The sequence below is a fragment of the Patiria miniata genome, unplaced genomic scaffold (assembly GCF_015706575.1).
Source record: "Patiria miniata isolate m_02_andy unplaced genomic scaffold, ASM1570657v1 HiC_scaffold_20, whole genome shotgun sequence".
Lineage (NCBI taxonomy): Eukaryota > Metazoa > Echinodermata > Asteroidea > Valvatida > Asterinidae > Patiria > Patiria miniata.
In genome coordinates, this window is record NW_024037059.1 from 16,381,567 (window position 1) to 16,396,002 (window position 14,436).

At 39.4% G+C, this 14,436-nt stretch overlaps 1 protein-coding gene across 2 annotated transcripts; it reads right to left on the reverse strand.

The window, feature by feature from the left end:
- Positions 1-1,371: 1,371 nt before the first annotated feature.
- On the reverse strand, positions 1,372-13,938 carry LOC119727594 (SWI/SNF-related matrix-associated actin-dependent regulator of chromatin subfamily A member 5-like). 2 transcript variants are annotated; one of them, XM_038199539.1, is made up of 21 exons: positions 13,772-13,938; positions 12,888-12,962; positions 12,456-12,625; positions 11,938-12,139; positions 11,151-11,330; positions 10,374-10,529; positions 9,857-10,063; positions 9,567-9,676; positions 9,214-9,440; positions 8,367-8,488; positions 8,087-8,239; positions 7,595-7,727; positions 7,006-7,151; positions 6,102-6,332; positions 5,650-5,763; positions 5,158-5,280; positions 4,878-4,994; positions 4,524-4,658; positions 3,970-4,182; positions 3,448-3,540; positions 1,372-2,806 (listed from the first exon to the last, which is right to left on the reverse strand). In XM_038199539.1, exons 1-21 carry the CDS (start codon positions 13,829-13,831, stop codon positions 2,738-2,740), a joined length of 3,036 nt encoding a protein of 1,011 aa, XP_038055467.1. In that variant the 5' UTR covers positions 13,832-13,938; the 3' UTR covers positions 1,372-2,737. The 2 variants fall into 2 exon arrangements, with proteins under 2 accessions (XP_038055467.1, XP_038055466.1); XM_038199538.1 differs by having other exon boundaries at positions 3,415-3,540.
- Positions 13,939-14,436: the final 498 nt, after the last annotated feature.

Consider the following 14,436-nt stretch of genomic DNA (forward strand, 5'->3'; position numbering starts at 1 on the left):
ATATCCAAATGTTGAACATAATGTGTAAAATGTTTCATCGTTGGTGATATCATTCTCAGCTTTTCCTTAAGTAGATGTCCGTTTCTAAATGTGTGCAAAAGAGGCAGGCATTGCAGGATCTTTAATTCAGTACTTTTACTCTAATAATCCTGCCCTTTTTTTTTTCTTTTACATTTTCTTTTTTATAAACTGTATGATATAATGTTACTTCTAATACTGGAATGTGAATGGTATTGTTTTTTTTCGCAAGTTGGTCAAATTCTTACTTGGCCGTGTTAACCTTTCTTTGGAGGGGGCATTCCTAATACACTATACATGCAAAGAAGTAAGTTATAAATGTGTTCTGAACGTTTCAAAACTTTTTGATGAATATATTTTATCAAAAGGGCATTAAATAGAGTTCAGTTTAATAAAAGATTAATATTGTGATCACACAACAATGGACTGGTGGCCACATTGTACAAGTGTCCGTTGAAAAGGTGGCCACAGCAGACAGGGTCTCTTGTTTTTTCTTCAAAGAGCAGCCAACAGAAGATTTTTTTTATCAAATTTAGTTTTCTCAGCTCTAATTTGTTCAGGACCATTGAGTGTATGTAATTACACTGTGGTCTGTCGACAGTAATACGAGTATATGAAATTTTAATAATGTTGGCTTGTCCAAGTTAACTGTTTGTGTAGAACTGCTAACCAGAGAGAATCTCGCATAAAACCAGAATGACTACAGTCCTAATGATTACAGTTTGTCAGCCAACCTGAGGACATGGAGGCGTATTTATGTAAATTTCAATATGTAATATACTTGTACAAATTTCTTTGTTATAAAAAGTAATGAACATTAATTTGAAGGTGATTGTGAAACTAGACAAAATGAAAATAAAATCATTCATTTTCCTGCATGGATTATTAAAACGTTTTCCAATGATATTGTGACTTTTTTCAAGTTGAATGTGCTCGAGTTAAAGGTCAGGCAAATAATGCCCCCCCCCCCCATATATGGAGGACACAGAAGAAAAACTACATGTATTGTTTTAATCAATATACCAAACAGTGCCCCCCTCCCCACCAATCTCCCCTTTCCACATTTTTTTTTTTACTTTTTTGTAAAAATCATTATTTTGTCCCCCCCCCCCCAAGAAATCCACAGAACTGCCCCTTCCCATTCATCCTGATTTTACATTTTGTTTATGTAAGGGTCATTCTATAAATGTAGGGTTCAATGTGTCAAATTTTTCCTGTCTGAGAAATCGAGGGGATTCTTTAATATACCTCCATTACTGACTGACAGACTCGCACAGGGGAGAATATACAGAAATTTGCTTCATTTTTTTACAACTTACAACGGTCACAAAATAATCATTTAAAGAAACACAGTTTTCCTTTTTAAAACAGTTTATTTGATTCTAGTACAAGACACCTAAACAAACAGACATTAAAGAGCCATACTCATGAATAAATACAGACTAGAGACCAGTCGTTTCTAGCACTTGTAAGTAAACGGGACGAAGAAAAAATCCCTTGCAATATTAGTTGAGCATTTAAGTCTTCACAACTTGTAACAAAACACATACATTGACAATGATAAAATAAATCAGACAGCGGTGTTGTAAAGATGTTCCCTTTTTTTTTGCTTAAGCAAACAGTGATTGTTAAGTGATTCTAAACTTAAACAACTTCTCTTAGAAGCAGGTAAAACTGAAATTTTCTCAAAATATAGTTAGCCATGTTCTTGTAGCTTTGTGTTTGCACAATTTGACAGATCAAAATCCAATTAGTCAAGAGGTTGTTCATCACGACAATAAATATGTACTGTGTGCCTGGTAATTAACTGACACACATTTGGTCATTCAGAAATGAAAGTTGTTGCAAACTCCACAAAGATAAAGAAAATGTAGCGACACTAAGGACGAGCTTTACAAGTAATGCTCAACGTTTATGCTTGGATTAAAATTAACATTTATGCGGAATGTACACGTCAGTTATAAAAAGCAACACAGATAAGTAACTTGGGCTTACTTCAATGAAAAAAGCTGGGAAGAAAAAGCAAAGTAAATAATTTACCAGCAAACTAAAGCTTACAATCAAAATCTATATACAGGACGTTACGTGTAGGACACCTAGGTGTGAGGAAAAACCCAGGCCAATATGTCAGAAAAGGCGAAACCAAGAAGCTGTTTTATTTTAGAGACTGCTCCAATACTCTCAACGACTCCTCATAAATGTGCATTTACTGTGGTATACTGGGGGTGTGTCACACACATGCGCACAATATAAACATAAATGCTGGTAGGAAACTGACGTTTATCTCAAATGTGGAGTGATTCTTTTAAAGATTATTAGGATGTTTATTTACAAGAGGTACTTCGGATTAAATATCAGTCTTCATTATGTCTTATTACCAAAGCACTGTGTCCACTGCCTCAATAAATAACTCCACATTTCTAAATCTCAGAGTTAGCTGGCCCGACAGATTTACTGCCCAAAACTAAAAGCATAACAGACAGGTTTTTATCTTACAGTCACAGACACGTACATTAGTGCAAAATCAATCAATACAACTGTGTTTTGAAAATGTTGCTTCACAAAAGCATGAAAGTACAAGGACAACCATGAATTTCATATTGACAAAAAAATACACATTGCATGACAAGCTTCATATCACAGATTAAAGGGTGCCGACTATCTTAAACCAGTGTTACCCTATCTTTGGAGTACTTCTTTCTCATCTGGGATAAGATGTTCACTTCTTCTTCTTGGATTTGATGCGAGGGTCTGGGGTGGCTTCCGCCTTTCTCTTCTCTCCTTTCCCCTGAAATAAGAAACGGGAAACAAAAACAAATCAGTAACTTGATACTGCTAAACATGATCAGACAAAAATGTGTATTTCTTCCATTTCATCGGTTCTAAAGATAAAGGTCACTATCTCGGAGTTGAGAAAAATGTTCTTTCTAAAAGAAACTTGAAAATCCAGCTATAACTGTAGTTTTAACCATTCAGCATTCAGGATCCCACCATGCAAAAACTGGCATTTCAGAGTCGTGCTGAATCACATGCTGAACCTCATAGTTTTGGGTATTAGACATGCAAACTTCATGTATTCAATTTCTTTTTGCTAGACTCTGGAGTTTTTTTACTAGACTGGAGTCATTTCTGCAACAGAAAATCTTTTAACAGTCGCTCTTTACTGTTTCCAACGTCAATCTCTTCTTCAGAATAATTTGGTTCAGCGTGTCTGTGGAACGCCAGTCTGAAACAGGTTTTAGTCCACTACGTGGATTTACTACTAAGCTCAGCAGGACAATCTACTGATGCCCATTACATCAATTAACCACCACTGCCTGAGAATTGCCACTAGCCGCTAGGCATTGTCGTCAGACTCGGTGCAGCAATTAATCCCCCTCTCCCTATTTAGTTCACCTTGGGTGTTGGCATGCCTCCTTTTGCCCTGACCTGTTTCTTTTTCTCTGCCTTCTCACGTTCCTCCAACTCTTGGTTCTCCCGCTCGATCAGTGTGATCAGCGTGTTACAGCGTCTCTGCAGCTCCTAAGAAAATGAAAATGAAGACTCAGTGAAACTCAGTATCTAAAATTAAAACTGTCCAGTCTGTATTGTGGTTCTTCGCTTGCTTTCCATCCTTAGTGACGCCATATTGATGGCCACCTGGGGCACTCAGCGGATTTGGTTTTCACTAACTGCCTAAGTTGTGTGGGTTTTCCTTACACTTACTATTGCTTTCCTCCTGATGAAACTTAAGTTTCATTCCCTAAGGTCTCATTCAGGGTTTCATTGTTTCATATTGAATTTCAGACAATAACTTCTGCAATTCACAATTTCTATACTTGTACTCATACGTTTCTAAATGTACTCATCTTCAGCACAAGATTAGCAGGACTTACACCAAACCCACATTACTCAAGCACACTTTATAACAACTTTCAATATTTGCTGAAGTATAACTTAATAATGGCTCACCATGGCTGTTCGTGACTTCAAGAACCAATCAAATCGAAATTGTGGAGCCTGTCTGACAGCCGTCCGTAGTTCATCGTACACATTCTCCTTGTCAAAGCCCAGCTTGTGTAGCATGCAAACCAAGAAACGATCTTCCTCTTCAGTCCAGTTCTTGCCTTTGTTGGTGCCGTAGGAGAGACGTAGTTGATGAAAGGGAGCTCGGTACCTGGCCATCTGCAAGACAAACCAATATATGAATTATCAGTAAACGAAGCTATTCCTGTCTATAACATTAACATTTTTTACCATCTCGTCCTTACTTTAATACATGCTTAACCCTTCCACAAAGATGGTCTTATGCAGTAAATATACACACTAAAGAAGGAATTGAGGGCTTTTTCATTTCGTAAATTTTTTGTAATCAACCACAATTTGACAAGACTTTGCAACGTTATTAAATCTTGACCATCAGCAATCATCATATAAATTTGTCATATACTCTTAGGTTCCTTTACATTTTACTCACATCATGCGGCAATAAACCAATTTCTTTCTAGTTAAGTCAATGATTCTACCTTGGAGTCCAGTGCCTTCTTGATGCTAATCTTGCGTTGTATCTTGGCTTCTCCTCGCTCTATCTGGGCCATAATCTTCTCAATATCTGTCAACTCATGGCAACGATCCCAGAACACAGCCATGTATTCTTGCACCTTGATTACAACATAAAATAAGATTCAATTCCTCTATAATGAGACACATTTATTTACGTGATCTGGTAAAGAGTGTATAAGTTGCATCAGGGGATAGTCTGATGAGAATGGTCTGATGAGAATGGTCTGTGTGGGTACAGGTACTCCATCGACTATGGCCAAAATAGTTGCCATCCACATTTTCCAGACAGTTGAGTGACAGCTAAATTGTGCACTGACCTCTTCAGGTGTCTTTCCCTCCACATCCCTGGAGATGTTGTCCACATCATCTCGTCCATACTTCTCACATGCCTTGATGAACTGGTTGAAGTCACGTTTGGACCAGTTGGTGAAACCCTGAAGAAATTATGAAATCCAACATGAATTTCTTGCTTAGACTTGCACGTACATGGATAATGAACACCAAATCGAGGACAAACATAAGACAGCCACAAATAGACAGCCAACAGACAGTCTGCCGACAGACAGACTGGGAGAATATCATGATTGGATTCCTGACCTGAGTCAGCAAGTCTTCTTTCTCCTGTATTTCCTCCTCAACTAACGGCTCAGCTTCATCAATCTTCCTCTGTTCCTCCTTGCGAGCCTGTACTGGGTGGGGAACCTCAGGGTTCAGGGGCACCTGTAATTTAATCAATCAATCATGTAAATTAATAAACATTCAAACTGAAAGATGAGATTCAATGCTGTGTAATCTGTGAAAAGAAATATCAGTTTAAGTCCAGCGTGGTACAGGGTGTCAACATGAATTACAACCAACCAAACTAACAAATTCTAAGTAGTCTAGAATGACAACAGTTTATTACACCTTACTTTTGCTAAAGAGAAAAGTGAGTTCAGAAGTTCTAAACATCATCAATTTATCAATTTTAATTAATCATCGGTTAGGCCTAAATCGTCCTGATTTTGAACCTTTTAATCAAATAAGCTGCGTGAATGTGCAAACATTCCGTGTGAGAAAATCTAGATAATTATGAATAGATTCCCAAACCTTGTAGCCAATCATCTTCCTGTAAGAGTAAATCTCTTTGTCTAAAAGTTCAAAGAGCCTTGGAGGGAAGAACTGAAAGTCTTGTACATTGGGCTGCTTGGGAGGCCTTGGCGCCTGCAGAAAATGAAATAAACAAATGTTAATCAGCAAAACTTCAAAGAAACAGATGAAAATATAATACACACTTTTTTCCAGTTGCTCAAAATCAACGTGACAATTAGTAGCAAGTGATGCCCAATAGTTAACCCATTTTCTTGGGAAACTGGAAGGATGACAGAATAGTCTTGTGTCATTAATAGGAAACTAATCCTTAAAAATTTGCAATAAACTCAAGCCCAATGGATCATCGATGTCAGTAACATGTCATACCTTTTTTCAAAACACCACACAGTCTTTAGTCTGTAGCAAACCTTGTATCGAAATTTCAATTCTTGATTGGATTAGACGCTTACCTTAGGTGCTTTGGGCTCACTGACTCTCAATGCTTCCCTGAAGTATGCATCCACAGCATAGTTAGCCTTGCGTTCTCTCTTCGGAGGTTCAATCCAATTGATGCTGGTGCTTTTCTGTTTCTCTCGGAAGTCTTGCCCTTCAAAGGAGTAGATGCTCTCATTAGTGTCCAGGGTGAAAGTACCAAGAGCTGATTCGCCCAGCTTCTCCAACTTCTTCTTCATCTCTTCCGTCTGTTATTTGTGAAATAAAATATATTTGTCAATAGGTTTCAACATCTGAGTGTGAGAAATCAAGAGCCATTTGTTGAAATGAGGTTGATGCTTCTTGTTTAATTCCTAGTCAAAGATGGAATAAAATGAAGCTATGACTATAGGTACATCAACAGTGAAAGTAGCCCAATATATTTGGGGAAAATATGAGAGACATTTTTTTAACCCTAGCCCTGCCAGACGCAACACTGCGCACCTGGTTTTAAAGTCTGCGGGACCTAGCTGCATTGAGCCATCAACACCAGTGCATGAACGGCCAATTCTGAGACAATGCTCGTCCCATTGAATAATGCCACAGTTGTATCCTGCTGCAGTTGGTGACCCCAGTCTCCGAGGCAGTTTGACCTTGAGACTTTTGACCTGATGGGTCTTGCTACACTGGGCAGGCTTGTCATTTGGACAAGTGTTGCATGTTGCTGTTTTTGACCTGATGGGTCTTGCTACACTGGGCAGGCTTGTCATTTTGACAAGTGTTGCATGTTGCTGTTTGCAGCAAGGTTTCTGATCAAAATACCATAGGGGGTTAGGGTTAAACTAAGGGAAAGGTTAAGTACAGTGGCGTGCTTATAAAAGTAACTTTCTGCCGAGTTCACGGAGAATATAATTCATATTTGAGAAGAGAGACTTGCCGTACCTTCTTAGCACCTCTCTCCAAGATGTGATCGATATCTTCGTCTGTGACAGTAGAATCCTTAGAGGAGAAGATGAAGTTGGCTCCATAGCGGATCATAGCCAGAGCTTCGTCCTTACCGACCTTCATATTCTGATCAACCAGACGACCTGTTAGGTGGAGATATTCAACAAACTTTAGGCCCTGTCAGATAAACTGCTCTCTATTGCTATGGCTTTCTTAGAAGCATGTCAATGGTCACAATCAAAGCCTCGCCCACAAAATACCCGCTTATGCTATGGCCTTAGTTTGCTATCATTTTTCTAAAAAAAAGAATTAACCTCTGATTCTGAGGAGTGCCTGTTCTCTATTACACCTGTTCCAACAATAACACAAATATGCCTGGCAACCCGATAATGTGAAATTGTTTGCAAAATACATAAAGTGTTTGATTTGGGCTGATCCAGAAAGCTTCTCAGTCTCAATGATCTAGAGATCTAGTGATTTGCTGAGATCAAGACACAAGGTAGAGTAAAATTAATAATCAGGGAGCATCTCTCCAAAGAGATTTTTTTTATAATTCCTACATTGAGACTTTTGTAAGCTCATTTACCAGCTTGGATGACAATGTTGTCCAGTCGTAGTTTCGTCTCAGCTCGTTCAACGATGCGTTCCTCCACGGTGTTCTCAGTGATGAAACGGAAGACACGGACCTGCTTGGTCTGACCGATACGATGAGCGCGATCCTACAGTGTGGTCAAGATCCAAATACATATTGATACACTGGCCTAAATATACAACGAGGTCAACATTCTCGGGAATCTAGACAAGAGTTCACTGAGAGTCAGTTTGCAACCAACCAGTTGTAATTTGAAGAATTTTCTCTTTTTTAGGGGGGGGGGGGAGAGAAGGCTAAACACATAAAATATTTCTTTCTAGAAAAAATGTCCAAATAATAGGAGCAAAAGAAATGGAACAGTACACGTTATCTGTAGTAGCTTTAAACTCTACTCCGTATGCGTGTTGGGGGGAGGGGTGGGGTGGAAAATGACTTCCGAAGTTTTCAAGGTTTTTTGGGTGTGTTTCGATGATGGAAGCAACTCACCATAGCCTGCAGATCCACCTGTGGATTCCAATCACTGTCATATAGGATCACGATATCAGCTGTAGCCAGGTTGATCCCCAGACCACCTGCCCTTGTACTCAGCATGAAGACAAACTTTTCACTGCCTGGTAAGTTGAAAGCATTGATGCTTTTCTGTGGAAAAAAAATAGAAGTTATCTGACAATTACCGATCATTATGGTAAACCTTCCGAGCCAACTTTTCAATCAGGACAGATACTCATGCTCCCGAAACCAAACTTTATTTTGTGCTGGCCCTAACCTGTCTTTCTTCGTGGGGGGTCTGTCCGTCCAATCGGCAGTAGTTGTGACCTCGCCAGGTGCAGTAATCTTCCAAGATGTCCAAGACACGGGTCATCTGACTGAAGATGAGTACCCGAGAGCCTAGGGTGAGACAAAGGGAATGAATCCAAATAAAGAGTGATTTAGCACAATCACTGTCATTGGATGGGGTGCAGGTCATCTTGGAAGGGGTTTGGAAAAGGGAATTAAAAGCTTTTACTTGGTTTGACTATTTTTATTTTGTGATGCAAAAGTGTTTCCATGTGGGAGCTGTTCTATCAGGTCATATTAGAACTCCTGAGATAGTTAACATCGTTGGATAATTTATTGAAATGATCAAAAAATGCTAAGCAAAACAGGATATCAACCAAAATGCCACTTAACCCTTACCCTACTAGACCCTCCAACGCATGCCAATATGTGCCTCAAGAAAATCTCCTATGTTTTTTGCATGGCCCTCCAATATCTGCCATGTCATTTCAAGGGTAACTGGACAGGCACTCCAATACATGCCACAGAGAACAATGAGAGTCCTCTGATAACAAAGTGAGTGCCCCCAGCTGGTCAGTATCAGGCACCCTCCAGGGCCTCCAACTCCTGCCAATTGGAGCCTTCACTGTTAAATAAAACTATCTGCCAATAAACTGCAGCTGGAGGGCATTGGCATAACCAACTGACATGCAGTAAACTACCCTCAGAGAGTAAGGGTTAAGGTCCAATTTTTGTACGCAAACATGCTTAGCAATGTTTTTTTGTTGAGCAGCTCTTTGAAACATATGGTAAATTTTGTATTTTATTAAACTTTGATTATATTTGATTAAACTCACCATCCTCTTGGATTTTCCCGAGTAGTTTATCAAGGACTACCAGCTTGCCAGCGTTGTCTACCAGATGCTTATCGGTGGTGAATGGAGGGCCGGGCTCAGCACCATCAAACAGGTACGGGTGATTGCAGCATTTCCGTAGATGCATCAAGATGTTCATCAGGCGAACCTTCTCTGTTTTGCCTGCTCCATTGACAACGTCGATGTCCTTCATCAGGATCTTGGTGTACCTGAGTTAACAAACAGGTGTAATGAGGACAGACAAACTGTAAAACCTCTGCCACCAACTTGCATCACATTGATCTGTAATTACAATTGACAATTCATTCCTGGAATTTTGCTTTCAAAATTCCTACCATTCCCGCTGCATTTTGCTCAGACCAACATAGATCTTGGTTTCTTTCTTGGGTAGTAGGCCTCTCTCCACATCTGCCTTCAGACGTCTCAACAAGAATGGCCGCAGAACCTGAGAAGGACAAAATAGGGAAGAACAATGATGTCATCAATTTGAATCACTGTAGTCTGCACTATCCACCATCGGCTCAACTTTCACACATGAGAACCAATCATATGCCCTCAGTGAAAAAATAATCATTCAGGTGTGTACTTAGTAACCTCAACATGGTTTCAGAGCCCAAATACTCACAGCATGTAAACGAGAGACTAAACTTGTGTTATCTGTGTCCAGACAGCCCTCAGTGGAGAACCAGGCATCAAAATCCTCGGAAGAATTGAAGACGTCTGGAAGTAGAAAGTTCAGGAGTGCCCAGAGCTCATGGAGGTTGTTCTGAAGCGGAGTACCAGTCAGTAGTAGACGGTTGGTTGTCTTGAACTCACGCACAATCTCTGACAGCTGAGAAGAAGACAAAGCTGGTGAAGTTTAGAGTTCAAGCACATACTAACAACACATGCACAAGCTGGTCAACAATAACAAACGCTATTCATTTCTAAATATTGTTTTAGCCAATATTGTCCAGGTGTCTTCCAGACACACCTTAGTTTAATACACACAGCTGGATAATTAGTAAATATTTGAACACCACTGAAGAAAGGAACTAACTATATTCATCAAATATGACACTTCCTCCTCAACTCCTGGCTAAAAGCCTGTTTACAATTATTTTTTTTCTGTCATGTTTCTCAAATAGTCAATGCTCTCCTACCTTGGACTTCTCATTCTTGATGCGGTGCGCCTCATCAATGACCAAGTAACGCCAGTTGAACTTCTTAAAGACGGATTTTTCCCTGATAGCCATCTCATAGGACGTGACACACACATCCCATTCACCCGGCATCATGACGTCTCTTATAATGGCCGCCTGTAGGCAAAGGAAATATCAAGTGTAATTCTCACACAAAATTTTATGCTGGTTTGCTGTTGAATGTAAGGTTTTCGTATCTTAAGGATTCTAAGAGCTGCTTCTTCCCAGGCTAAGTTTTTTTCTGTGAAAGCTCAGTGGGGCAGATCAGGACAAAACAGAAACCAGAACTACTATGTCCCTTTACCCTAACCCCTTAGAGTAATTTACTAGGAACCTTCCTCACTCAGGAAAATTCCAACACCATATGGTAAACTGTACGCAAAAACTGTTGGACTCTGATTATTGGTGGTATGCCTAACCCCATGTAAAGCATAATCAGTTTACTAGTGCAGTACTCACTCCAAGAGATTCCAACAAACCCTGGTGTTGGGGTTTGACTGGATGGGGATTGTTAGGGTTAACAGCTTAACCATTAAATGGCTAAAAGTCTGGCTATCTTGTGTAATGTCTTGCTTATTTTAAAATTATTTTCTATAATCTACTACAATCATGCTCTGATTCTGGACATCTTTTACGTTATATTGGTTGAGTTATTATTTCTTTGAATGCCTTGATAAATATTGAAAATCTTACTGACTTTTAAGCACTTCCTTCCCTAGTTTCCTATATCCTACTCACCCTTGTATTCTGATCTCCAATAAGGCAAACCCCTCGTAGCGATGGGCACCAGCGTTCCACCTCAGCCATCCAATTGGCAAGTGTAGACTTTGGGCAGATGATGAGGTGAGGACTGGGGATGTTACGATAATGCTTCATGTATCCTAGGAGGGAGATGGTCTGAAGAGTCTTACCCAGACCCTGCAAAAGAGAAATCAGGGGAAACAATTGAAGGTTTGAAAAATACTTAAATGCTATATAAGGACTCAGAGAGAGGTGGTCTAAAGCATGTTGGCAAGACCCCACTTAGAACTTAACCCTAACCCCCTAGTACTTCTTCAGGACTGCCCTGCTAAATCCAACAGAGTCCAACTGGACTTTCCTGCTCAATCCACTGTGCCTCATTTTCAGTTGTCTGCTGAATCCACCGAAGTCCAACAATGCATTATAATGCGGTTCAGTTGCCTGCTGAATCCAACATTTTGTTATATCTGAATCCAACATTCATAAGACCGAATCCAACATTTTGAATGTACACAAGGGGTTAACTGCTCAATCCAACAGGCTCCATCAGGTATGTGACATAGTTGGATCCTGTTGGATTCAGCAGGGTTAGGGAAAAGGTCAAAGTGAAAGACTGGATTCCAAAATGGTTTATGTTGAACTCAGGGCACTCCAAAAATGCTTCATGTAGCCTTGGATGGTGAACATACCTTAACACAACTACACTATTACTGTTTTGTTGAAAATACCTCCAATATTTTGTTTTGAATACTTTTCCAAGTTATCATGATTAACCATGACAAACCATTTCATCAGCTAAGATGCCATTGATGCCATGTTCATAGAGCGAGATCATCCAGTTCAGGCCTCGTATCTGATAATCACGCATCTCTCCATTCTTGATGTAAGACGGTGACTTCTCAAACTGTGTGATGACGCTGGTAGCCTTGCGGGACTCCATCAAGAGTTCCTCATCTTCTTCCTGCTCAGTCATACGATGACGGTGGCTGCAGGGAACCAGTGAAAGTGGTATTTTTTCATCTTTTTATAAGAGAATGAAGATGCTGAGCAATCACAGCCTGCCATCCAAAGTGCCATGTAATGACGATGACTGTGACATGTTTTCAGCTATAGTCCACAGTATCAATTGGCTTAGATTTCAATTTCCATATCTCTGAATTCAATCTCATGTAGGGATTTGATTTTCAAAACTCAATTTGCTTTTGACAAGTGCCTGTACACGGAAAAAATGTAGACAAAAAATGCATCATTCAAACTTAAACAATCACACTGTTTTTCAATAAAAGAAAATGTAAGACTTACTCTCCGACTGAGGAGAGTTTTGCTTTGTCATCTTTCTTGGTTCTCGGTCTCCCTGGTTTGAGCTTGAGTGGGCTGGTTGGGGACTTGACACTGCTAGTAGCACTCATGAAATGGGTAAAGATCTCTGTCTGCTGAAGAAGGAAACCGAACCTGGTGGCTCGGTCCTTGGCCTGTCAAGAAAAACACAGAATTTGTTATTGGAATCTTGAAGTTGACCTACAAATGTCAATGACCTTCAATTCAGCTTACAGTCTTAAAGTTGAAGTTTCAACTATGTCAATATCATGACAACAGTATGCAATTTATCTCAACTAACTGCCATAATATGACAAAGGAAAAAATGAAATCAACTTCCAATATAACTGATGTAGCTACATTGTGATTCACACACATTTATGGAAATGTACATTCTAAATGTACTGATCTCCTTACCATCTTTGCATCATATTCAGCTTTGGTTTCTCCAGTGTCATTACCCTTCGGTGGACTCTTCAACTTGAAGGGAGGCTAAGGAAATGTGAAAGGCAAGTAAACATGATGAAGGTGAAAAGAAAACCTGAATATAAAAGTATTGAATCTTTGGCAATTGTGTAGTTGTGGGCCCCTCTTTAGGTTTGTTCAATTAAGAGTCTAGACTTAATCATTCCAAAATGACCTTCAACCTAAAGTAGACTTCTCTTATTTCTTAGTCTTAATTCTAATTCTTATTTTTTTTTTTTAATTTTGAACAGTTTCTTCAATCCTTGCAGTACAAAATGCAACTTTCTTTAAGTTTAATGCTGTGCAAATCAGCAGGGTTTTGCCATCCGCCCATGTATACGATCTGACTCCGAGTATACTTGATGCACAAAATCATCGTTGAATTTCAAGTTTTCTAAATGAAAACAATGAATATTAATTATCAACTCATTTTTAAAATTTTTAATAAGCAATTAGCAATTAAGAAAACCTAAGCCATATACTGGGGCGCTATCCAGTATCCGATTGTCGACAAAATGAATTCAGCAAACTTTGGACATTTTCAGAAAAAGGAGGCATTCCTCCCGTTTTAGTCACGTGACGTATACTTGTAATTGTAGGCCAATTAACACTGACGGCTACCTGACCGAAGATTCATCAGGAATAGTCAGAATCTTTTGGTCTGGGAACCAGACTATTTGCGAAGTGTACCCACCGACACCCGTGGCCAGCATGCAGCGCACGCAATGACAATGCAATGTCAATGACAAAATGTCATTGTGCATGCAATAATGGCGTTTTGCATTGTCTAAAAAATGATGAATAAAATCTTAAAACAAAATAAAAAAATATTCTACCGGTTGACTGAAAGGTTCAGGCGGGGCCGGTGCACCCTGTGATTCTTCGCTATCAGACATTTTGTGAAACAAAACTATAAAATCTGTCTGCAACAAGACAAAATCTCCGCAAAGTTTCCTTCTCGCGCCACACTGGACTTTTCAAAATGGCTCGTCCGCGAGTGCTCTCTAGCCGGCGAACGCATTGAGAACAAAAATATTTTTTTCTCATGTTAAGTTGTACTTTTTTGTTGGAAATAAAATTGAAAACATGTAATATATTTTTATATATACAATTAATATAAAAATATAACATTAATATATTTTTTAAAGAAATGATGTCCAAAATATATTTTTGTTTTGCTAAACCAAGCGAGGGCGCCCTTCTTCAAACCACGGTCCCAAAAACAAAACCCATATGACATAAAGGTACTCCCAATTAAATTAAACAATTTGCGTTACTGTAATCTGAGTTAAAATCTATATTTATATATACCCGCATACAAAATCAAGAGTGATTTTGTTAAACAAAATTCACCTGATTTGGTTATTTTTTTTTATCACCCCCCCCCCCCCCCCGTCCCCGCCTATTTCCGAATTCCCGCACGTCACGTGGACTGCGCCCGTCAAAACGAAAGCCCGCCACCAACTTATCCGACGTTGAATTAAGTACGTAGGAGATGACC